The sequence below is a fragment of the Lolium rigidum genome, chromosome 1, assembly GCF_022539505.1.
Source record: "Lolium rigidum isolate FL_2022 chromosome 1, APGP_CSIRO_Lrig_0.1, whole genome shotgun sequence".
Taxonomy (NCBI): Eukaryota; Viridiplantae; Streptophyta; class Magnoliopsida; order Poales; family Poaceae; genus Lolium; species Lolium rigidum.
Genome location: NC_061508.1, coordinates 127,365,379 through 127,389,803, shown reverse-complemented (window position 1 = coordinate 127,389,803; position 24,425 = coordinate 127,365,379). Strand labels below are relative to the sequence as shown.

Below are 24,425 nucleotides of genomic sequence, written 5' to 3'. Positions count from 1 at the left end.
TGCCTTGGTCATGAGGCTAGTGTCGACAGTATCCTTCTCGGTGTTATTTAATGGAGCACCGTTGGAGGAGTTTAGACCGACTAGGGGAATCCGCCAGGGTGACCCTATCTCACCATATTTGTTCTTGTTGGCAGCAGAGGGCCTTTCGTGCCTTTTAAAAAACCAAGATCAGTCATCGGTACTTCATGGGATTAGTGTGGCTCCCACGGCTCCGGTGGTGAACCACCTTCTCTTCGCCGATGATAGCCTGCTGTTCTTCAAGGCGAGTAGTGAGGGTGCATCGAAAGTTAAAGAGATGCTAAATAAGTATTGTCTTGCCTCGGGACAACGAATCAATATGGACAAGTCCTCTGTATTTTTTAGCAAGGGATGTCCAGCGGTACTCAAGGAGAGTATTAAGAATACGTTGGAAGTACAACGGGAGACTCTTAATGAGAAATACCTTGGATTGCCATCAAATGTGGGCAAATCTAAGAGTGGAGCTTTCAAGTACTTAAATGACAAGGTGTGGAAGAAGGTTTTGGGATGGATGGAGCAATTGCTATTCTGTGGGTGGCAAAGAAATTTTGATTAAGTCGGTTGCTCAAGCTGTACCTACCTTTTCTATGTCCTGCTTCAAGTTGCCTAGGGGATTATGTGAGCATATTAACCAGATGTTGAGGAATTTTTGGTGGGGCAGTAAAGAAGGGAAACGAAGGACCGGTTGGGTAGCATGGGAGAAGATGACACAACCCAAATTTGACGGAGGTTTGAGCTTCCGCGACATAGAGCTGTTTAATCTTGCGCTGCTCGCAAGGCAGGCATGGCGAATTCTGAAAGAACCTACCTCGTTGAGTGCTAGGATCCTGCAGGCTATCTACTTCCCTCAAACAGATCTCCTTTCGGCAGAGCTTGGATCCCATCCGTCTCAGGTGTGGCGAGCACTGTTGGAAGGGAGGGATGCGCTGAAGTTGGGGCTAATCAGGCGGATTGGAAACGGGCAGACTACGGATGCATGGTTTCACAATTGGATTCCCCGTGATGAGCGACTGTCACCGATAGCTCAGGTACGGGCGGATGCCCCAAGAAGGGTGAGTTCTTATATTGATAGTACAAGTGCTTCTTGGAATATGCCAAAATTGGAGGAATTTTTCTTACCAATGGATGTAGAGGTGATTAGAGGGATTCCGCTCTGTACTCGGATTCAGCAGGATTTTTGGGCCTGGCATTTCGAGAAGAACGGGATTTTTACGGTTCGCTCGGCGTACAGACTCTTGGCCAATGTCAAGAAAACTAGAGGAGACTGGCTAGAGGGCCGAGCGGGGGCATCAAATGGTTTGGCCGAAGGCAAACACTGGACAAAACTGTTGAAGTACAAGATGCCAGCCAAAATTAAGGTTTTCTTGTGGAGGCTGGCGCAATGTTCTCTACCTACAGGAGACGTGCGGCACCATCGACAGATGGCTCCATCAAATGCGTGCTTGGTCTGCGGGCAACCAGACTCGTGGCGCCATTCGCTTATTGAGTGTACAACGTCGCGATGTGTCTGGGCGCTTTCGGACCCGGCCATAGTGGAGCATATGAGTATGACGACGGAGCATTCTGCTCGTCAGTGGCTTTTTGCGATGATGGAGACGCTGAAACTTGAGGAGTTCACGCGCATGGTGATCACGCTTTGGGCGCTATGGCATGCGAGACGGAAGATGATACATGAGGACCTGCTCCAGAGTCCTTTGTCGACTCATCATTTCATTGAGTCTTTCATTCAGGACCTGGACGTGAGTGTGCCGAAGAAAGGGAAGAAGCAGGACGACAGCAAAGCGACAGTTCCAAAATGGTGTCCACCGCCGGCTAGAGAGTGCAAACTCAACGCCGACGCGGCTGTGGCCAAGACAACATGCCGCGGAGCTGTTGGAGTGGTGTGTAGATCGTTCAATGGGCAGTATATGGGCTCATCGGCGGTTGTTTTCGAGGGTATCACTGACCCAGGGTGCTTGGAAGCCATGGCGTGTCGAGAAGCTATTGCTTTGGCTGAAGACCTGTGTAGGGGTGAGATCATGGTGGCGTCGGATTGCCTGGAGGTAATCAAGGGTTTGGAAGGCCAGTCCCTGGGACTCTCAAGTCACATTCTCCAGGAAATAAAGGACTCGGCAAGGGAGCGAGGAGGAGTATCGTTCAGGCATGAGAGTAGAGCATCCAATACTGAGGCTCATGAGCTTGCTCGATATGCAACATCGTTACCGCATGGTCGCCATATGTGGCTAGGAGTAGTACCAGCGGGTATGTCTTTTCCTGTAATCATTCTAAACGCTGAATTATAAAGCGTTTTGGAATTCTCAAAAAAAAAAAAAAAAGCAAGAAACAGAGAAATCTACTGAGAGAGCAAGAAATAGAGAATCCCTTAAAAAAACAAGAAACAGAGTAAGGAACAGAACCGGTTACTCCTTTTGCCCCTGCTCCCCCCCTCCCCCCACATCAAATCCACGCCACGAGCTCTCCATGGCGACAAGATCTCGTCGACGGCGGGTTCGTCTAGATTACTCGGCGACTACTCGTTTTCCTCCGGGCTCCTCGATTTCGCGTGCTTCTTCCACCGATGTGGTCCGCTGCGGCGTCTGCTTGTTGCCAGACCTCTGTGGAAAAGGCGCTACGGCTTGGGTAGGTTTTGCCATGGAAATCCCCCATTGTTGTCTTGCTATTGAATTAAGTGCGTGGTGTCACTGGAAAGAAATTAACACAGAAAATTAGAAGGTGCCAGGTTATTAGATACGTATCAATTAGGCTAGACCATCTGTAGCTGCTTTGCGCCCCTTTAATTTGCAAAAACAAAAAAGCTGCTTGGCCCCAGCTAATCTTTGGTCTCTACCTATTTTTCTTTATGCTTGTGATGTAAAGTCTAGTGACCCCATAGCAAATCCACTGCCGTTTTATTCGCCTATTTAGGACATATATGTATTGGGCGTTAGGCCCCATAAAGTGTTAGGACTGCAGAAGCAATCTCTGCATTTGATTCTCGTTGGAATTTGTATTCGCGATTTCTATTACATCTGGCTTAATATTGTATGCTAACAATTCAAAGTCCGCGTCACCTCTTTAATGTCACGACTTAAATTCCCTGTTGTCTATACAGTTCTATGCAATCAGCTGGAGATGACCCAGTATTGTTTTTTTCATAATGCACTGAATTAAACCATGTCAAACAATGTGCTTTTCATCTGTCCAACTTATTTAGAATGTCAGTAAACCGGTTCTTCTTGTATATAGTATGAGAAGAACTGCAGTCCATCACAATTCGAATCGTGCATTTCAAATTTCCAACATAACAGACAATGTAGTACAGAAGCTATAATTTTTTTTCGAGAATTCAGAAGCTATAAATTGATTGATGAAATTGTAATTATACCCACAGTAGTATCTAGGACAATTAAGTTTGCATATACATGGTTTCTCTAGTATCCAGCCTTGATAGCACTTACATTGTCAGCTTTGCGCAGGAGTATTGGACCCTTTCTGGACAAAGATCTGGCTGCAATGGCAAGACAAGAAGCCACTACAATTGAGTGTGCTGGATTTCTCACCGAAGACATCATCGAGGAGATACTTATCAGACTCCCTGCGAGCAGTTTACTTCGGTTCCGCAGCGTATCCAAGCAATGGCGCAATCTACTCAGCAGCCCAAACTTCATCATGGCAAACTTGCAGCATGCATCGCAACGCCTCCTCCTCTTTTCTGATAGAGATTTATCCACGCCTCTTCGTATTCAGTCAAACATCTTTGATGAAGCATGGTCCCCATCATCATCTGGTTATTCGGCCGATGGCCTTTTTGCGTCCTGCAATGGCCTGCTCTGTTTCAACGAGGAATCCTCACTGAAGATCTGCAACCCCATGACAGGTCACTCTCTGCACATTGTAAAACCAGCGAGGACATCGGATAGTCAATTCCGCTGTGAATATGCCTTCGGGTTTCACCCCAAAACTAACAAATACAAGATTATACATTTTATGCACGAGTTCCATGGCCAAGGACGTCCCTGCCGGGTGGATTCGATACAGGTGTACACCCTTGGTGAAGAGGAGTGGAGAGAGATAAGAGTTCCAAGCGCTCCTTTCTTGCTGTCATTAGGAGTTGTCAATGTGGATGGAGCTATGCACTGGATAACAGGGCCAAATGGCGGATGTTCAGATATCGCGGTGATGTCATTTGATCTCAACGAAGAGGTGTTCACATCAGTTCGTCCTCCGACACTGCAGCAAGAAAAGAAGGCCCGCTATTGCACGTGCGATTACTCTATGACAGAGATAGATGGAAAGGTATGCTTTGTGATCACGTTAACACATTCCCGTCTGCAAAGCCCAGAGCAGTACAATGCTCCTGGGGAGTTCAATATCTGGATGCTCGACTGCCACAGCAAGCAGAAGTGGTTGCCCATGTACACCATCATATGGCCACCTGGATTCTGGTCTACTGTTCGCCCGCCGGTTTTCATCCACGGGAGGAAGGTGCTGCTGCAAGACATTGGTGGCCAACTGTGGTCCTACGATGTTACAGCCAATAACTGTCAGCTTCAGATAAGCTCTCAGAGGATGGTGGCAAGCCACCGTCGCCCCAGAGATGTGCATTCCTATTTCTACAAGGAGTCTCTTGTAGCATTGGATGGGTTGGCCGGTCGACGCGCATTGCTGAGTAAATCTATACTACTAATGTAAGGGTCTCAAGCTCTGGTGCCTGCTCATGTGGCAATGGTGACAAGAATGATCGTTAGTGTTGGCGTCCTTCAATATTGATACATTGGCTTAATCCCTGAACTAAGCCCTATCATTCTCCGCTGTTTGATTAGCTTTGACCTCTTGGGGCACCGTCTGTCAATGCTTTAGCTATCTGCTGTGTACAACATCTGCTGAAACTGAACCTGCTTGCTTCTTGCCATGCAAGTGCACCCATTGCGTTCTCTGAAGTCTGAAACTTGGTGTTAGTTTTGCGAGTGTTTTTTCTTTTTCTGTTGCAATTGTAGATTGTTATTTATATTAACACAATATCTAGATTTTTTAAAGTCCTACCTTGTACATAGTGTGTAACAGTGTAAGTTTTATTTTGGTACTGTGCTTTAGCTGAGTCCTGCCAAAACAAGTCTTCCGTTTTTATACATAGTGTTCTGAATCTGTTGAGCTTGCATGAAAAGTACCATAAGTATCAGCTTACCCATGTGCTCAGATATGTGGGCAGCAAATAAATCAGCAAGATAACGCGATACTGTAATCAACTATACGAGAGTCCAGTTTTTAATAGATGATCAACAGTTTGGCATGAAACTGAACCTGGTTGCTTCTTGCCATGCAAGTGCAACCCATTGCGTTATATGAAGTGAAACTTGTTGTCACTTTTGTGAGTTTTTTCCTTTTGTGTTGCAATTCTCGATTGTTAATTATGTTTAAAATAAAAAAAATATCTAGATTGTAAAAGTCCTACCTGGTACATGGTGTGTAACAGTGTAAGTTTTATTTTGGTACTATGCTTTAGCTGAGCCCTGCCAAAACAAGTTTTCCATTTTTGTAGGTAGTGTTTTGAATCTGTTGAGCTTTTGTAGTCTGATGCTGCTTTACCCAAATATGCATGAAAAGTAGAGGCGACTAGGGTTTCCCGCCTCCCGTTGGTGTCGTGGCCGATCTGCCTCGCCTCCTCTAGCCTTAGGGTCATGGAGGCACGGTGGATCCTGGTCCTTATCGGCGGGAGGCTTTGTATTTTGTTGTTTTTCTCATTCTCTTTAGGGTTTGTGTCCTACTTCAAATGGTGTGGCGGTGGCGACTCCTTGAAGATGAAATAGAGTCCTCCCCGTCTAGCATCCGTTCCAGTGATGCGTCTAGCGTTGCTGGCATGTGGAGGTTTGTCTCCAGTGGATATTGCTGGATTTGGTCTGTGTTTCTTCTGATGTACGCTTCTCTTCATCGGCAATGATTGTTGCTCTTTTACGTCGGGTCTTTGGGGTCTTAGCACGGCGACTCTCCGTCTATCTACTACAACAAGCTATACTATGATAGGCAAACCTGGCTCCAATGAGGGAAAGATGAGTACGGTGGCGCGCCTTCACCTCGTTTAAGTGCTTGTAGTCATCGTTAGGTGGTCTAAAGATCTTTTTGTAATTTTTATTACTTTTGGTTTACTTGTAGTGCTGTTGAAGATTACGAACAGGCCATGGTCTTTTCCAAAAAAAAAAAATGCATGGGAAGTACAGTAAGCGTCGGCCTACCCGTATGTTCAAATATATGTGCAGGAAAATAATCAGCAAGATAACGCGATACTGTAACCAACTAGGTTTCAATAGATTTCGTTCATCAATTGCTGATCAACAGTTTGGCTGCACGGAGACCAATCACCGAAATTCACACAGTTTGGCTGTATCCCGTACGGAAATATGCATCAGGTCATGTATCTCAATCGGATTGAACATAATGCTATATTGGACTCGAACACTAGACGCAAAGAAGGGGAGAGAACTCATGTTGTACATAGGTAAGATCTAGGTGTCGGATCATACACCAAAAAGAGGATCTTCTCGTGCCAAGCAGAGCGGCCGCTACACACGCCATGGGCGTGGACTTCTCGACGGACGTTCTCGTGCACATCCTGGTGCTCCTGCCGACGAGCTCCAGACGGCAGTGCCGCCTGTTGTGCAGGCACTGGCGCTACGCCGTCGACGAGCGCACACACGAGCGCTTCGTGCGCACCAAGCTCCTCGCCATCGTCAAGGCCCACGACCGCGCATCCGCCTACGTGCTCGACGAGGCGCGGGGAGTACTGGGTGGCCGTCACAGGCGCGTCTGGACCGGCCCGCTCTCCGCCAACGTGATCGGCACGCGCAACGGCCTCATCTGCGTCCTCGACGACGCCACGGGCGCCATCACTGTGTCCAACCCGCACACGCGGCGCGAGGCGGCGGTGTGCGTCCCGCCCGCGCCGCGCGCCGCCGGCCTCAGCCCGTGCTCTCCGGCCGTGCGCGCGCACGAGGCATACGGCTTCGGGTTCCACCCGCTGACGCTGCGCTACACGGTGGTGCACGTCCCCTGCTACTTCAACAAGTCCGGCACGTTCGACGCCGTGCAGGTGTACACGCTCGGCCCCGGCGGCGGCGCGTCCTGGCGGGAGGTGCCGACCCCCGGCGCCAGCGGGAGGTGCCAGCAGGGCGGCGTCGTCTGCGTGGACGGCTCGGCGTACTGGATCACCAGGGGAGAAGACCGAAGTATTCAAGAACATCGACCACAGAGCCATTGATATCAACCAGGATCTAACCTACCGCGAAGTGCCTATTCGCATCCTTGAAGAAGCTTTCAGGACCACCCGCACCAGAAGTATCAAGTTCCTGAAAATACAATGGAGTAATCACACCGAAGAAGAAGCCACTTGGGAACGCGAAGAGGATATGAAGAAGGAATACCCAGATCTCTTTAGTACCTAGTTTTCTTTAGATCTCGGGACGAGATCTTTTGTAAGGGGGAAGAGTTTGTAACATCCCAAGTTTTAATAAAAAGAATAAGAGAGAGATTTCCAGAATCCCAAAAATCAGAACCAACAAAAACTTTTTCTCATCATATAGGACTATGCATATAGCTCACCTTGGTAAATTATTTGAGTGTGCTTTTGCCATGATGCTTGCTTATGTGTTCTCTCTCACTCTAAAACCCTAGCAATGATCTCTTGATCATCCAAAGTCAACTAAAAAGAAAATAGGAAAGATTTGCTAAAAATCAATTTCACACACACATATGGCCTATGCCATTTTTACAAATCTTTAATCTAGACCAATTTGGTTTGCACCATTAGTTGTAAATGGATGCTAAACACTTATTAACACCTTTGGAAACAATCAAACTCAATTCAAATCAAATTTGAAACAAATATGAGCTCACATGTGATTATGGTCATATGGGACATTTTTATTCTGATGCTCACTTTGAGCCCCTGGCTTTTGAGTTTTCACTTCTACCCTTGACCATTTCTTTGCACCTCATCCAAGACAACATCAAGGACAACAACTTTGCTCAAGAACACACCCCAAAATTCCATCTCTATTTTAAATGGCAAGCAAGCAAAGTGGGGACTTTTTATTAAAGTGAAGATCATATGCAAAATGAATTTTTGCATTTCAATTCCAAATTGAACCAAACCAACACCATTCTACTACATTTAATATATGAGTTCAACTCACCAAAAAGAATTGCAAAATTCGAAAATAATTTTCTTTCGGGCATTACCCCAAACACCTGGCAGGCAGGGTAAAAAATGAAGCCCGTGCTGAAATTTTACATTGGAGTTGGTCCAACCTGAGCCACCACTGCACCCCTGGCACCTCCTCTCACTTCACCACCCCAGTAGCACCACTTGCACTGACCATTGCTTGGTCAAATCATCAAGATCATGCCATGCCGTGGCATGGCAATGCCACCATCATGCCACCCTCACCTCTGGCCATCTCTGGACCTCACCACCATGTCCTTTCCCTTCCTCTCACCTCCCTGGACACGCTCGTGCACTTCCTTGACCAAACCGACGCGTGCACAAGCCAGCACCGTGGCGCCCAGACACGCCCAGGCATGCCCATGCCGCGCCAGAGCGCGCATGGCGCCAGCCCTGGACGCGCCGGGGCGTGACGACGCCCACCGCCTCGCATCACCTCCGCCCTCGCTATCAGCGCCGGCCGACGCGTGACACCACCCTGAACCGCCTGGACACGCTCAATGGCCCGCGGGAACGCCGCAGGTGACGAGAGCATCCACGACTGACCGCCATGACCTGCGAGCTCCCATCAAGATCACCGCCGCTGTAGAGCCTCGTCTTCACCGCCATTACGCGCGTCAGCCTCGCCAGGAGACCAGCAACGCGCCGCGCCCATGCCTTGCCCCTTCGCGACCTTGGAACGGCGGCGACGACGACGACTGCCGCTCCGCCCCACGGCCACCACCCGCGCCTATAAAAGGGGAGCTCCTCCCACTGAACTGAGCACGCCAACACCTTCCTCTCCTCACCACAGAACTCCTCGCCACTCCAATTGCACCGATTAGCCACTCCATCGCCCCAACCGCGAGCTCGCCGCCACCGCCGCACACGGAGCAAGCCGGAGCAGGAGGCCACCCCGAGACGAGCTGCCGCTACCGGGGAGATCCCCGTCGTCGACAACGTCCCTGCGCACATCTCCGACGACCGCCGGAGCTCCGACGCGCCCTCCGACCCCCTACCGCCGTCGCCGGTAAGTCCATCTCTCGCCGGCGACGACGACGCACCACGGCCGTCGATCTGCTGCCTAATCGCACGGCCCTCGTCTCCCGTACCGCTTCGCTGGGGAAAACCCGCTGACAGGCGGACCCCACGCTGTCAGGCGGCCCGCTGCGCTGGACGCAGTACTGGGCCGGCCCATTCCCTTTTTCCCCTGTGCAGCCAAACCGCCTTTCCCGCCAGCCCACGATTCAAATTTCGAATTTCCAAACTAGATGAAATATGCAATCTGTTGCCAACTTCAAAATTTAATAGGAACAAATCTACCTAGCCAAATTTTACAAATTTTATATATTTGGAAAACTTAGGATTTTATCTATACAATGCCACTGGTTAGAACCCTAGATCTATTGTAGAATTAAAGTGAGAAAAGAAACAAGGCAGGGACTTTTCTGCCTTAGATTAATTCTTAAAAATCAACCAAAAATGCTTTTGTGTTGATTCCAACTCCTATAATTCACATTTCACTTATACTAATTGTTTCTGCGAAAATATGCCATGCTTACCTTGAATGATCATGGCCTAGTTTAATTAAAGGACTTTATGGCTATTTCTAGTCAAAGATATTGTCCAAAACTATTAAGAAATCTTATGGGAGTGTTTCTCTCATTTAAATCTTGTCATGAACAATTCAAAATGAGGTAGAGACTCTGGTCATTTAGGTCTCATATGAATTGTTGATGATATTAAATCTTTAACATGTTAGGATTAAATGGTATGAGGTGTTCACCTCATTTAAATCCTTTTCTTAAATGAGAAGTGTGAAGAGGTTGACTTTGGTCAACCTAGGTCACATATTATTCATGAGAGAAATTAAATCTTAAGAAGATAATGAGAGGAAATTATTTCTCTAAGTAATTGAAAATAACATCTAAGTTAGTATGAGAGGAAATTATTTTTCTTAAATAATAAGAAAAACACATCCACCAACTTAATAGTAATGTGTGATGCTAGTTTAAGTGTGTGAACCATGTTTGTGCTTAGTTAAATTAAATAAGTTTGGTGTGATGATTGTGTACCCCGTATTCGTATTTTAGACGCTAGTACCGAGGAGTACCGGGAGGAGGAGGAGGTCTACTTCCAAGGAGAAGAAGACCACTTTGACCAATTCCCCAACCAAGGCAAGATAATACTCTTGCAAAGTGCAAAGCTCACCATGAGCAAGGCATTACCCCATTTATTTTATGCTTATGATCCTATTTCCCAGTTTTACTTTACAAGCTTTATTTACCTTTGTTTTATCAAAGTACTTTTTGATTCATGATTCACTTGGTTAGTATTGAGTTAGTACAAGAATATCAAACTTAGCCTAGAAGCAAACCAAGTTACTTAGCACCCCTCATACCTAGATGCTAGTGCTAAATTTAAAAATGACTACTCTAGATGGGAACATGTGTTTATGAAATGATGATGGTGAAAACCTTGGAATGATGAGTCATTTCCATTGAAAGATTTTGAAGGTGAATATGACATGAATTTGACTTGGTGAATTTGGCTAAAAACTGATGATTGAGTTGGATGCGATACCCTTCCAATTTTTGAGTACCCCCACAATACCTGATTATGGGTAAGGCTTAGCTGGAAATTTATGTGTCTTAGTATGGGTTCCCTCCGAACACACATCATAGGGGTTATGCTTGAGGCTGCCTCCGTTGTTGAGAAATGATGTGAATTGAGGTGAATTGTACGGCCAAGCCCTGTGCAGTTCCCGGGTTAACAGTTGGTTTTCACCGGGAGGCCAAGCTCATGGGGAGAGGTGCCTATACTAGGGTGTGTAAGTGAAAGGTTAACGGTTGATGATCCGCGTACTCGAGTTACGATTATTCGGGGTTTTATCCCGACGGATGTAATCAAATGTTGTGGCACAAGTGTGCAACCTCTGCAGAGTGTAAACCTATTCGAATAGCCGCGTCCGCGGTCATGGACAGTTGGAAAGGCCATACTGTTTCCGTCATCAGAATTTACATCTTTTTGAACTTGAACGGTGACTTTGAATTTGAATCACAATAGAGTTGTGGGAATGACACTAATGTTCCCACTTGAGTTAGTTAGCACATGAGGAGTTGTTTACTAAAATGTTTCTAAACTAAAATTGGCTTTATGCAAATAACCCTAGAGCTTAGAACACTTCAATAGCAATATTAGTACTTACATTAGTATTAGATTGCGAGTACTTAAAGTACTCACGGCTTTGTCCCTCGGCTATTTAAATGGCCGGACTATGAAGCCGAGCAGCGAGTACGAGGAGGACGATCAGCAGGACGTCTACCACAACTAGGAGCTTCTAACGTCAAGCGTTGGCCTCGTGGACTAGAGAGTCCTTGTATCTTACGCTTCCGCTATGAACTTGTGTTTGTTCGTTGATCATTAGATCAACTATTCGTGTAATATGGATCATGTGATTCCAAATTTGTAAGACATTATGGTTTGTAATGAATGATGACTGTGATACTTAACTATTATGCCTCGCAACAACGATTTCCTGGGATTGCGATGTATGACATAATAGGCATCCGGACTTAAAAATCCGGGTGTTGACAAGTTGGTATCAGAGCCATTGTTTGACCTTAGGAGACCCTAGTTAGAAATGGATGTTCTGAAAATTAAATTTCAAACATGAATGAAGTATTTCTGAAAATTTAAGTCTTTGTCTTCTCTTTAAGTTCTTTGGAAAATAAGATGTCATGCTCTTCCTTAGAAATATACCTAAAATTTTGCCACACTTGTTCACTTCTCTAACTTAATCCTTCACTTCACTTTCAGATGGAGCCCGTGAACACGAAGTTCTACCAGCTCGGGAATGGGGGAAGCTTGATCTTCGAGCACGACCTCAACGCCCTGTCCGACCACCTTGGTCGCCCGCACCCGGAGTTCCACGGAGCCCAGATCTCTGACCAGCCAGGAGGCGAACCGCGAGTGGATCATCACCGCGGATTTGAGGGGCAAGATGGAGCCTCCCACTTCGAGAGGATCCTCTTCTCCTTCATGGAGAGCAACCGGCTGGACGGACTTGCCCGCGCCCTTCGGGAGGGACTCGCACGCTTGTGCGGGATGAGCGGGGAGGCACTCAAGCACCCTCGCTTTTCTCACCTCGCGAGGCGTAACTCTGCTGGAGAGCCCATGGACATGTCGTCCCACCCGGAGCTGAAGCACCATGTGGAGCATCTCGACTTCATGCTGTACCACACGCAGCAGGATCTCGACCACTCCCGTGAGTACGCCAACCAGACTCACGCCCGCATCATCGAGCAAGGCGACACCATCAAGATGCTCGCCAATGACCGCAGGACTCTCCGCCTGCAGAGGACGAAGAAGGATGCCACCATTACTCGCCTCCGCGCGAAGATAGAAGCACTCGAGGCCACTGTCAAGGCCCAGGAAGAGCAGATGAAGAAGATGGAGGAAGATGGAGAGGACATTCAGGGAGGAAGCAACTTCCTGAGTGACGACGACGACTTCGAGGAGGATGAGAACACCGAGGGGGAAGACTACGATTTCCTGGACGACGGAGATGATGACCTCACCCCCATCGATGTTGATGAGGATGAGGAGTAGTTCACTTGTGCACTATCGTAGGTGTGAGTTGTACCCCGCCCCAATGTATCGTAGTTTGGAGAAGAAGGGTTCTTAAAACCCTTAGTGTGTTAGCTTGTAATGGGTGTTGTTTGTTATGAATGAATGTATGTTTGTGTCATCATAAAAAGACTTCAAGTTTTAAGCTTTTGAACTTAAACACAAAACAAGCCATAGAAAATTTCCCTCTTATCTCATGATCTCTCTCAATGCTCAGATGGCCCCTCCAACTCGCAACGCGAATCAAGACGCTATGATGCAGATGTTGCAAGTTATGCTGGAAGATAGAGAAGCAGAAAGAGCTGAAAGGCAAGCCAACATTGCAGCACTTCAACATCTTGCCAACCACAATCAAGGCCATCATGATCACCCAGGATCAAAGCTCAAGAACTTCCAGAATACCAACCCGCCAGTTTTCAGCAAGACTGAGGAACCCCTGGATGCAGATGATTGGCTCCAAACTATGGAGAACAATCTAGAAGTAGGCTGGAGTTGAAGAAAATGAGAAAGTGCTGTTTGCCACACACTACTTAGAAGGACCCGCAAGAGCTTGGTGGACAAGCACCCGTGCCATGAACGCGGGACAGTTCATGACTTGGGCAGATTTCAAGCTCAAATTCAGTAAGTACCATGTGCCCCCGGGTCTGATAAAGAAGATGAGAGATGAATTCCGTGAACTGAAGCAAGGCCGGATGTCCGTGGTGGAATACCGCGACAAGTTCCTAACTTTGTCAAGGTACGCCCCGGATGAGACTGATACTACTGAGAAGAGGAAGGAAAGGTTTCTGAACGGACTGCATGATGAGATGCAGACTGTGTTGATCAACATCCCCTTCGCCGACCTCGAAGCCCTTGTTGACTCCGCCATCCAAATGGAGGGGAAACTGCACCAAGCCAGCGAGAACCGCAAGCACCGCATGATGAACCAGAATGGGCCTAGCAATGCCCCAAGGTATCGCCCCAACTCAGGCGGAGGCTTCAGGACCAACAAGCCCAATGCACAGATGTCACGTCCAGTTTATCAGAACCGGAGTGGAGGAAACCCCAGGCCAGGAGGCCACAACAACAACAGCAACTACAACAACAACCACAACAACAACAACAACTTCAACCGCGCTCCGCCGAGAGCCCCCAACAACAACACCAACAACACCAACACCGCACCAAGGACCGGGAGCAACGCCATCCCCGTTGCAACCAAGGACAAGTCAACCATCACCTGCTATGAATGTGGAGTTGTGGGACACTACTCCAATGAGTGCCCCAAAAGGCTGGCCAAACTCGCCGGCAACACCGCTGCACCTGCTCAGCAGCAACGCCGTGTCTCCACCGGCAAGAAGTTCGCCCCCAACAACCCGAACAACCGTGGAGGTCTCCTCTACCACATGAACGTCGAGGAAGCCCAGGAAGCACCAGACGTGGTGTGATGCGTGTAATTGACACATCCGTTGGGAACCCCAAGAGGAAGGTGTGATGCGCACAGCGGCAAGTTTCCCTCAGTTAGAAACCAAGGTTTAATCGAACCAGTAGGAGTCAAGAAGCACGTTGAAGGTTGATGGCGGCGGGATGTAGTGCGGCGCAACACCAGAGATTCCGGCGCCAACGTGGAACCTGCACAACACAACCAAAGTACTTTGCCCCAACGAAACAGTGAGGTTGTCAATCTCACCGGCTTGTTGTAACAAAGGGTTAACCGTATTGTGTGGAAGATGATTGTTTGCAAGAAAACAGTAAAGAACAAGTATTGCAAGCAGATTTGTATTTCAAGTATAAAAGAATGGACCGGGGTCCACAGTTCACTAGAGGTGTCTCTCCCATAAGATAAAAGCATGTTGGGTGAACAAATTACAATCGGGCAATTGACAAATAGAGAGGGCATAACAATGCACATACATGTCATGATAAGTACAGTGAGATTTAATTGGGCATTACGACAAAGTACATAGACCGCCATCCAACTGCATCTATGCCTAAAAAGTCCACCTTCAGGTTATCATCCGAACCCCTCCCAGTATTAAGTTGCTAACAACAGACAATTGCATTAAGTATTGCGCGTAATGTAATCAATAACTACATCCTCGGACATAGCATCAATGTTTTATCCCTAGTGGCAACAGCACATCCATAACCTTAGGGGTTTCTGTCACTTCCCCAGATTCACGGAGACATGAACCCACTATCAAGCATAAATACTCCCTCTTGGAGTTACTAGCATCAACTTGGCCAGAGCCTCTACTAATAACGGAGAGCATGCAAGATCATAAACAACACATAGGTAATAACTTGATAATTAACATAACATGGTATTCTCTATCCATCGGATCCCGACAAACACAACATATAGCATTACGGATAGATGATCTTGATCATGTTAGGCAGCTCACAAGATCCAACAATGAAGCACAATGAGGAGAAGACAACCATCTAGCTACTGCTATGGACCCATAGTCCAGGGGTGAACTACTCACTCATCACTCCGGAGGCGACCATGGCGGTGAAGAGTCCTCCGGGAGATGAATCCCCTCTCCGGCGGGGTGCCGGAGGAGATCTCCAGAATCCCCCGAGATGGGATTGGCGGCGGCGTCTCTGGAAGGTTTTCCGTATCGTGGTTCTTCGTTTCGGGGGTTTCGCGACGGAGGCTATAAGTAGGCGGAAGGGCAGAGTCGGAGGGCTGACGAGGGGCCCACACCATAGGGCGGCGCGGGCCCCCTCCGGCCGCGCGGCCCTATGGTGGCGGCACCTCGTCGCCCCACTTCGTATCCCTTTCGGTCTTCTGGAAGCTTCGTGGCAAAATAGGACCCTGGGCGTTGATTTCGTCCAATTCCGAGAATATTTCGTTACTAGGATTTCTGAAACCAAAAACAGCAGAAAACGAGAATCGGCTCTTCGGCATCTTGTTAATAGGTTAGTTCCAGAAAATGCACGAATATGACATAAAGTGTGCATAAAACATGTAGATATCATCAATAATGTGGCATGGAACATAAGAAATTATCGATACGTCGGAGGCGTATCATGGTGCTGGGTATGTTCTCTGTTAACTCAATACCAGCAAGAGTGTTGTTTGATTCAGGAGCATCGCATTCTTTTGTCACAGAAGATTTTGTGTGCACTAGTCAGATTCAACCAATCAGCTTGAAACATGTCATGATAGTTCAAATACCGGATCAACAACTAAAGCTAGAAAATTTTGCAAAGCTGTACCCATCAGAATTCATGAAATAGACTTTTATGCAAACTTGATTGTTCTGGGAACAAAAGGATTGGAAGTAGTACTGGGTATGGATCTGGATGGCGAAACATCATGGATTGATAGAGCTGCGCCAAGAAGGCCATCACCATGACTAGTAGCACCGGAATAATAATAGAACATGTGTCCGAAAGACTACCCGAAATTTCACCTGCAACCAAAGTGTAGCCAAGCCAACTCCGGATCAAATCGGGGTCGTCTGTCGATACCACGATGTGTTTCCGGATGATCTACCCGGTATGCCCCCAGATCGGGATATCGAGTTCATCATCGAGTTAATCCCTGGAACAGGACCTATAGCCCAGAGAGCCTACAACATGAACCCCGCAGAACTAGCGGAACTGAAGAAGCAACTAGATGATATGCTGTACAAAGGTCTGATTCGACCCAGTGCATCACCTTGGAGATCACCAGTTTTGTTTGTGGATAAGAAAGACGGTGCCACTCGTTTGGTTACGGATTATCGTAAGCTTAACGATGTCACCATCAAGAACAAATACCCCTTGCCAAAGATAGAAGACCTGTTTGACCAGCTGACCTGTGCCCAAGTATTTTCGAAGATTGATCTCAGGACAGGTTACCATCAACTGAAGATCCGTGCAACAGATATTCCAAAGACTGCTTTTACCACCAGATATGGACTGTATGAGTACAATGTCATGTCCTTCGGACTGACCAATGCCCCCGCTTACTTCATGAATCTCATGAATAAGATCTTTATGGACTTTCTGGATAAGTTTGTCGTTGTCTTCATCGACGACATCCTTATCTACTCCAAATCAGAAGAAGAACATGATCAACATTTGGAAGTGGTTCTAGAAACTCTTAGGCAGCATCAGTTGTACGCCAAGTTTAGCAAATGCGAGTTTTGGTTGAAGGAAGTAGGATTCCTGGGACACATCTTGTCTGCAGGAGGAATTGCCGTAGATCCCGCAAAAATCAAAACCGTTGAGGAATGGAAAGCCCCAACCACCCAGACTGAAGTCCGGGCATTTCTGGGATTAGCGGGATATTACCGCAGATTCGTTGAAGGATTTTCCAGCATCGCAAGACCAATGACTCAACTGCTGAAGAAGGACAAGAAGTTTGATCTGGAATGACAAATGTGAAGAAAGCTTTCAACAACTCAAGCTCGGATTAACCACAGCCCCAATTCGATCATGCCCGATGTCACCAAGCCTTTCGATGTCTATTGTGATGCCTCCAAGATTGGTCTTGGATGTGTGTTGATGCAAGAAGGCAAGGTGATATCATACCTATCAAGGCAACTGAAGCAACATGAACAGAACTATCCAACTCATGACTTGGAGTTAGCAGCCGTAGTTTTAGCGCTGAAGGTTTGGCGTCATTACCTCATGGGTAATCGATGCGAGATATATTCAGATCACAAGAGCCTGAAGTACATTTTCACCCAGAAGGAGCTGAACATGAGACAGCGCAGATGGATTGAATTAATCAAGGATTACGACATGGAAATTCACTACCACCCCGGCAAGGCCAATGTGGTAGCGGACGCCTTGAGCAGACTGCCGTGTCAGTTGAACTCCATGATCGCAATAGAGCAGCCCAGCCTGTATCAAGAATTTGAACAGTTCAGACTAGAGCTAGTGAGCGAAGGATTCTTAGCCAGCATGGAACTTCAACCCACCTTGATGAGTCAGATAAAAGAAGCCCAGAAGGGAAATGCCAGCATTGACGGAATAAAGAGTCAGATAGCTGCAGGAAAGGCACCAGGATTCACCATACATAAAGAAGAAGTTCTTTGGTACAACGGACGCCTGTGTGTACCGTCAGATTCAGAGTTGAAGCAAGTCATTCTGAAGGAAGCTCACGATACACTGTATTCCATTCACCCCGGAGGAACCAAGATGTACCAAGACCTGAAAGAGCAATTCTGGCGGCACGGAATGAAGCGAGAGATAGGAAGCTACATCGCCAAGTGTGATATATGTCAACGAGTCAAAGCAGAACATCAACGACCCGCAGGACTGTTGCAACCCTTACAGATTCCTGAGTGGAAATGGGATTCTGTCGGTATGGATTTTATCACAGGATTGCCCAAATCTAGCAGAGGAAATGACTCCATTTGGGTAGTTATTGATAGATTGACCAAGGTTGCACATTTCATCCCTGTCAAGACCACATACCAAGGCCCAAAGCTAGCTGAGTTATACATCTCCAGAATAGTCAGCCTGCACGGAACCCCCAAGTCAATTGTGTCAGATAGAGGATCGCAATTCACCTCAAGATTCTGGCAGAAAGTACATGAAGGACTAGGAACCCGTCTGAATTTCAGCACAGCCTATCACCCGCAGACTGACGGACAGACCGAGAGAGTCAACCAGATACTTGAAGATATGTTGAGAGCCTGTGTGCTAGAGTATGGATCCAAATGGGAAGACTGCCTACCTTATGTAGAATTCTCCTACAACAACAGTTATCAAGCCAGCTTACAGATGGCCCCCTTTGAAGCCCTGTACGGAAGGAAATGCCGTACCCCTCTGAACTGGTCAGAAGTCGGAGATAGTCAAGTCTTCGGCCCCGATATTCTCCGCGAAGCCGAAGAGAAGGTGCACAAGATACGCGAGTACCTCAAGACCGCCCAGTCAAGACAGAAGAGCTACGCCGACAAGAGACGCCGAGAGATGACATTCGAGATCGGAGATTTTGTGTATCTCAAAGTCTCACCCCTCAAAGGAATGCAGAGATTTCAACTCAAAGGAAATCTCGCCCCCAGATATGTCGGACCCTTCAAAGTTCTGAGTCGCCGAGGAGAAGTTTCATATCAGCTTGAACTACCAGAAGAGATGTCCGCAGTGCACAATGTGTTTCACATCTCACTGCTTCGAAAGTGCCTAGAAGTACCGGAGAAGACCGAAGTATTCAAGAACATCGACCACAGAGCCATTGATATCAACCAGGATCTAACCTACCGCGAAGTGCCTATTCGCATCCTTGAAGAAGCTTTCGGGACCACCCGCACCGAAGTATCAAGTTCCTGAAAATACAATGGAGTAATCACACCGAAGAAGAAGCCACTTGGGAACGCGAAGAGGATATGAAGAAGGAATACCTAGATCTCTTTAGTACCTAGTTTTCTTTAGATCTCGGGACGAGATCTTTTGTAAGGGGGAAGGGTTTGTAACATCCCAAGTTTTAATAAAAAGAACAAGAGAGAGATTTCCAGAATCCCAAAAATCAGAACCAACAAAAACTTTTCTCATCATATAGGACTATGCATATAGCTCACCTTGGTAAATTATTTGAGTGTGCTTTTGCAATGATCTCTTGATCATCCAAAGTCAACTAAAAAGAAAATAGGAAAGATTTGCTAAAAATCAATTTCACACACACATATGGCCTATGCCATTTTTACAAATCTTTAATCTAGACCAATTTGGTTTGCACCATTAGTTGTAAATGGATGCTAAACACTTATTAACACCTTTGGAAACAATCAAACTCAATTCAAATCAAATTTGAAACAAATATGAGCTCACATGTGATTATGGTCATATGGGACATTTTTATTCTGATGCTCACTTTGAGCCCCTGGCTTTTGAGTTTTCACTTCTACCCTTGACCATTTCTTTGCACCCCATCCAAGACAACATCAAGGACAACAACTTTGCTCAAGAACACACCCCAAAATTCCATCTCTATTTCAAATGGCAAGCAAGCAAAGTGGGGACTTTTTATTAAAGTGAAGATCATATGCAAAATGAATTTTTGCATTTCAATTCCAAATTGAACCAAACCAACACCATTCTACTACATTTAATATATGAGTTCAACTCACCAAAAAGAATTGCAAAATTCGAAAATAATTTTCTTTCGGGCATTACCCCAAACACCTGGCAGGCAGGGTGAAAAATGAAGCCCATGCTGAAATTTTACATTGGACTTGGTCCAACCTGAGCCACCACTGCACCCCTGGCACCTCCTCTCACTTCACCACCCCAGTAGCACCACTTGCACTGACCATTGCTTGGTCAAATCATCAAGATCATGCCATGTCGTGGCATGGCAATGCCACCATCATGCCACCCTCACCTCTGGCCATCTCTGGACCTCACCACCATGTCCTTTCCCTTCCTCTCACCTCCCTGGACATGCTCGTGCACTTCCTTGACCAAACCGACGCGTGCACAAGCCAGCACCGTGGCGCCCAGACACGCCCAGGCATGCCCATGTTGCGCCAGAGCGCGCATGGCGCCAGCCCTGGACGCGCCAGAGCGTGACGACGCCCACCGCCTCGCGTCACCTCCGCCTTCGCTCTCAGCGCCAGTCGACGCGTGACACCACCCTGAACCGCCTGGACACGCCCAATGGCCCGCGGGAACGCCGCAGGTGACGAACGCATCCACGACTGACCGCCATGACCTGCGAGCTCCCATCAAGATCACCGCCGCTGTAGAGCCTCGTCTTCACCGCCATTACGCGCGTCAGCCTCGCCAGGACACCAGCAACGCGCCGCGCCCATACCTTGGAACGGCGGCGACGACGACGACTGCCGCTCCGCCCCACGGCCACCACCCGCGCCTATAAAAGGGGAGCTCCTCCCACTGAACTGAGCACGCCAACACCTTCCTCTCCTCACCACAGAACTCCTCGCCACTCCAATTGCACCGATTAGCCACTCCATCGCCCCAATCGCGAGCTCGCCGCCACCGCCAGTACACGGAGCAAGCCGGAGCAGGAGGCCACCCCAGGACGAGCTGCTGCTACCAGGGAGATCCCCGTCGTCGACAACGTCCCTGCGCACATCTCCGACGACCGCCGGAGCTCCGACGCGCCCTCCGACCCCCTACCGCCGTCGCCGGTAAGTCCATCTCTCGCCGGCGACGACGACGCACCACGGCCGTCGATCCGTCGCCTAATCGCACGGCCCTCGTCTCCCGTACCGCTTCGGCCGGGGAAAACCCGCCGACAGGCGGACCCCACGCTGTCGGGCGGCCCGCTGCGCCGGGACGCGATCGGGCCGGCCCATTCCCTTTTTCCCCTGTGCAGCCCAACCGCCTTTCCCGCCAGCCCACGATTCAAATTTCGAATTTCCAAACTAGATGAAATATGCAATCTGTTGCCAACTTCAAAATTTAATAGGGACAAATCTACCTAGCCAAATTTTACAAATTTTATATATTTGGAAAGCTTAGGATTTTATCTATACAATGCCACTGGTTAGAACCCTAGATCTATTGTAGAATTAAAGTGAGGAAATAAACAAGGCAGGGACTTTTCTGCCTTAGATTAATTCTTAAAAATCAACCAAAAATGCTTTTGTGTTGATTCCAACTCCTATAATTCACATTTCACTTATACTAATTGTTTATGCAAAAATATGCCATGCTTACCTTGAATGATCATGGCCTAGTTTAATTAAAGGACTTTATGGCTATTTCTAGTCAAAGATATTGTCCAAAACTATTAAGAAATCTTATGGGAGTGTTTCTCTCATTTAAATCTTGTCATGAACAATTCAAAATGAGGTAGAGACTCTGGTCATTTAGGTCTCATATGAATTGTTGATGATATTAAATCTTTAACATGTTAGGATTAAATGGTATGAGGTGTTCACCTCATTTAAATCCTTTTCTTAAATGAGAAGTGTGAAGAGGTTGACTTTGGTCAACCTAGGTCACATATTATTCATGAGAGAAATTAAATCTTAAGAAGATAATGAGAGGAAATTATTTCTCTAAGTAATTGAAAATAACATCTAAATTAGTATGAGAGGAAATTATTTTTCTTAAATAATAAGAAAAACACATCCACCAACTTAATAGTAATGTGTGATGCTAGTTTAAGTGTGTGAACCATGTTTGTGCTTAGTTAAATTAAATAAGTTTGGTGTGATGATTGTGTACCCCGTATTCGTATTTTAGACGCTAGTACCGAGGAGTACCAGGAGGAGGAGGAGGTCTACTTCCAAGGAGAAGAAGACCACTTTGACCAATTCTCCAACCAAGGCAAGATAATACTCTTGCAAAGTGCAAAGCTCACCATGAGCAAGGCATTACCCCATTTATTTTATGCTTATGATCCTGTTTCCCAGTTTTACTTTACAAGCATTATTTACCTTTGTTTTATCAAAGTACTTTTTGATTCATGATTCACTTGGTTAGTATTGAGTTAGTACAAGAATATCAAACTTAGCCTAGAAGCAAAGCAAGTTACTTAGCACCCCTCATACCTAGATGCTAGTGCTAAATTTAAAAATGACTACTCTAGATGGGAACATGTGTTTATGAAATGATGATGGTGAAAACCTTGGAATGATGAGTCATTTCCATTGAAAGATTTTGAAGGTGAATATGACATGAATTTGACTTGGTGAATTTGGCTAAAAACTGATGATTGAGTTGGATGCGATACCCTTCCAATTTTTGAGTACCCCCACAATACCTGATTATGGGTAAGGCTTAGCTGGAAATTTATGTGTCTTAGTATGGGTTCCCTCTGAACACACATCATAGGGGTTATGCTTGAGGCTGCCTCCGTTGTTGAGAAATGATGTGAATTGAGGTGAATTGTACGGCCAAGCCCGTGCGGTTCCGGGTTAACGAGTTGGTTTTCACCGGGAGGCCAAGCTCATGGGGAGAGGTGCCTATACTAGGGTGTGTAAGTGAAAGGTTAACGGTTGATGATCCGCGTACTCGAGTTACGATTATTCAGGGTTTTATCCCCGATGGATGTAATCAAATGTTGTGGCACAAGTGTGCAACCTCTCGCGAGTGTAAACCTATTCGAATAGCCGCGTCCGCGGTCATGGACAGTTGGAAAGGCCATACTTGTTTCCGTCATCAGAATTTACATCTTTTTGAACTTGAACGGTGACTTTGAATTTGAATCACAACAGAGTTGTGGGAATGACACTAATGTTCCCACTTGAGTTAGTTAGCACATGAGGAGTTGTTTACTAAAATGTTTCTAAACTAAAATTGGCTTTATGCAAATAACCCTAGAGCTTAGAACACTTCAATAGCAATATTAGTACTTACATTAGTATTAGATTGCGAGTACTTAAAGTACTCACGGCTTTGTCCCTGGCTATTCAAATGGCCAGACTATGAAGCCGAGCAGCAGTACGAGGAGGACGATCAGCAGGACGTCTACCACAACTAGGAGCTTCTAACGTCAAGCGTTGGCCTGTGGACTAGAGAGTCCTTGTATCTTACGCTTCCGCTATGAACTTGTGTTTGTTCGTTGATCATTAGATCAACTATTCGTGTAATATGGATCATGTGATTCCAAATTTGTAAGACATTATGGTTTGTAATGAATGATGACTGTGATACTTAACTATTATGCCTCGCAACAACAATTTCCTAGGATTGCGATGTATGACATAATAGGCATCCGGACTTAAAAATCCGGGTGTTGACATTTGAATAATTTGCCACTCAAGAAAGTGGCTTTGTGTGAATCAAGAGTACGCCATGGAGGGTACCTCACGGCGTGTATAGAGAGAGATGGGCGTAAGACGGGGAACTACCGGGATTGTGAGACACAAGTTACCTAGCTTCATATCTCGCAACGGTGGTGAAACCCTACGTGCTATTATGATTCATTATAAGGTTAGAAAGTATGCGATTACAATGAGAGAATTTGTTCTGCCTCAAGGGCTCCCGGAAGCCGACTTATAAAAGGATCCGACTCATAAGGTTACAAAAAGTAGTCCCGATCGAACTCTACTAGCACTATGCTGAATTGCTACAACTTGTCGTACACGTAAGGATCTAGCTAACCTATGTCGCTATGTCGCTACGTATCCGACCAACTATGTCAGTAACGGATCCGGCTAGAGTTTTTGATCCTAAACTTCCCATCTTAATCAATCAGCAACCGGGCTACCCCGTTGGGCCATAGACCCATCCACTGTCTGTGGGCTAATAGAGTTCGCCGGAATTGGTCTATGTCTATGGTATACCCATGAAGTATATTGACAACAGAAAGAACAATCTATCTTTGGTGGGTTCTTGATATAAGCTGATTTGAGTCACATGAAAAGTATAAAATCACCTCTTCAACTTAGTAAAGTCGCACAACAATATGACAAACTAAAATAATTATGCTTTTATACCGAACTTTTCTAGTTTGACCTACTTGTAGCATACTATGGTTTTATCGAGTATGATTTTCTATTACTTGTTTAACATAGTTAACCACATAACAAAGTTGCTAAATATTAGTTCAAGTGTTTTCTGTTATAGAATTATAATTTATATCAATGAAAAATATATACTTGCATTGCTTTATATTTAAAAACTAAATACATAACAATATTTCATTCATTTGACAATTGCATGAACTGTTTGTTATCATATATATTTATGTTAGAATCTCTAAACCATA

The 24,425-nt window shown here is 46.4% G+C and overlaps 1 protein-coding gene across 1 annotated transcript; it reads left to right on the top strand.

The window, feature by feature from the left end:
* Positions 1-2,452: 2,452 nt before the first annotated feature.
* LOC124682029 (F-box protein At3g07870-like) lies at positions 2,453-4,792 on the top strand. Its single transcript, XM_047216796.1, has 2 exons — positions 2,453-2,637; positions 3,474-4,792. Exons 1-2 carry the CDS (start codon positions 2,576-2,578, stop codon positions 4,687-4,689), a joined length of 1,278 nt encoding a protein of 425 aa, XP_047072752.1. The 5' UTR covers positions 2,453-2,575; the 3' UTR covers positions 4,690-4,792.
* Positions 4,793-24,425: the final 19,633 nt, after the last annotated feature.

Bases quoted from the DNA above. Each gene is read 5' to 3' on its own strand.
- LOC124682029 (XM_047216796.1), top strand. From the start codon at position 2,576: ATGTGGTCCGCTGCGGCGTCTGCTTGTTGCCAGACCTCTGTGGAAAAG. The intron at 2,638-3,473 runs GTAGGTTTTGCC...AGCTTTGCGCAG, and splicing joins GAAAAGGCGCTACGGCTTGG to GAGTATTGGACCCTTTCTGG.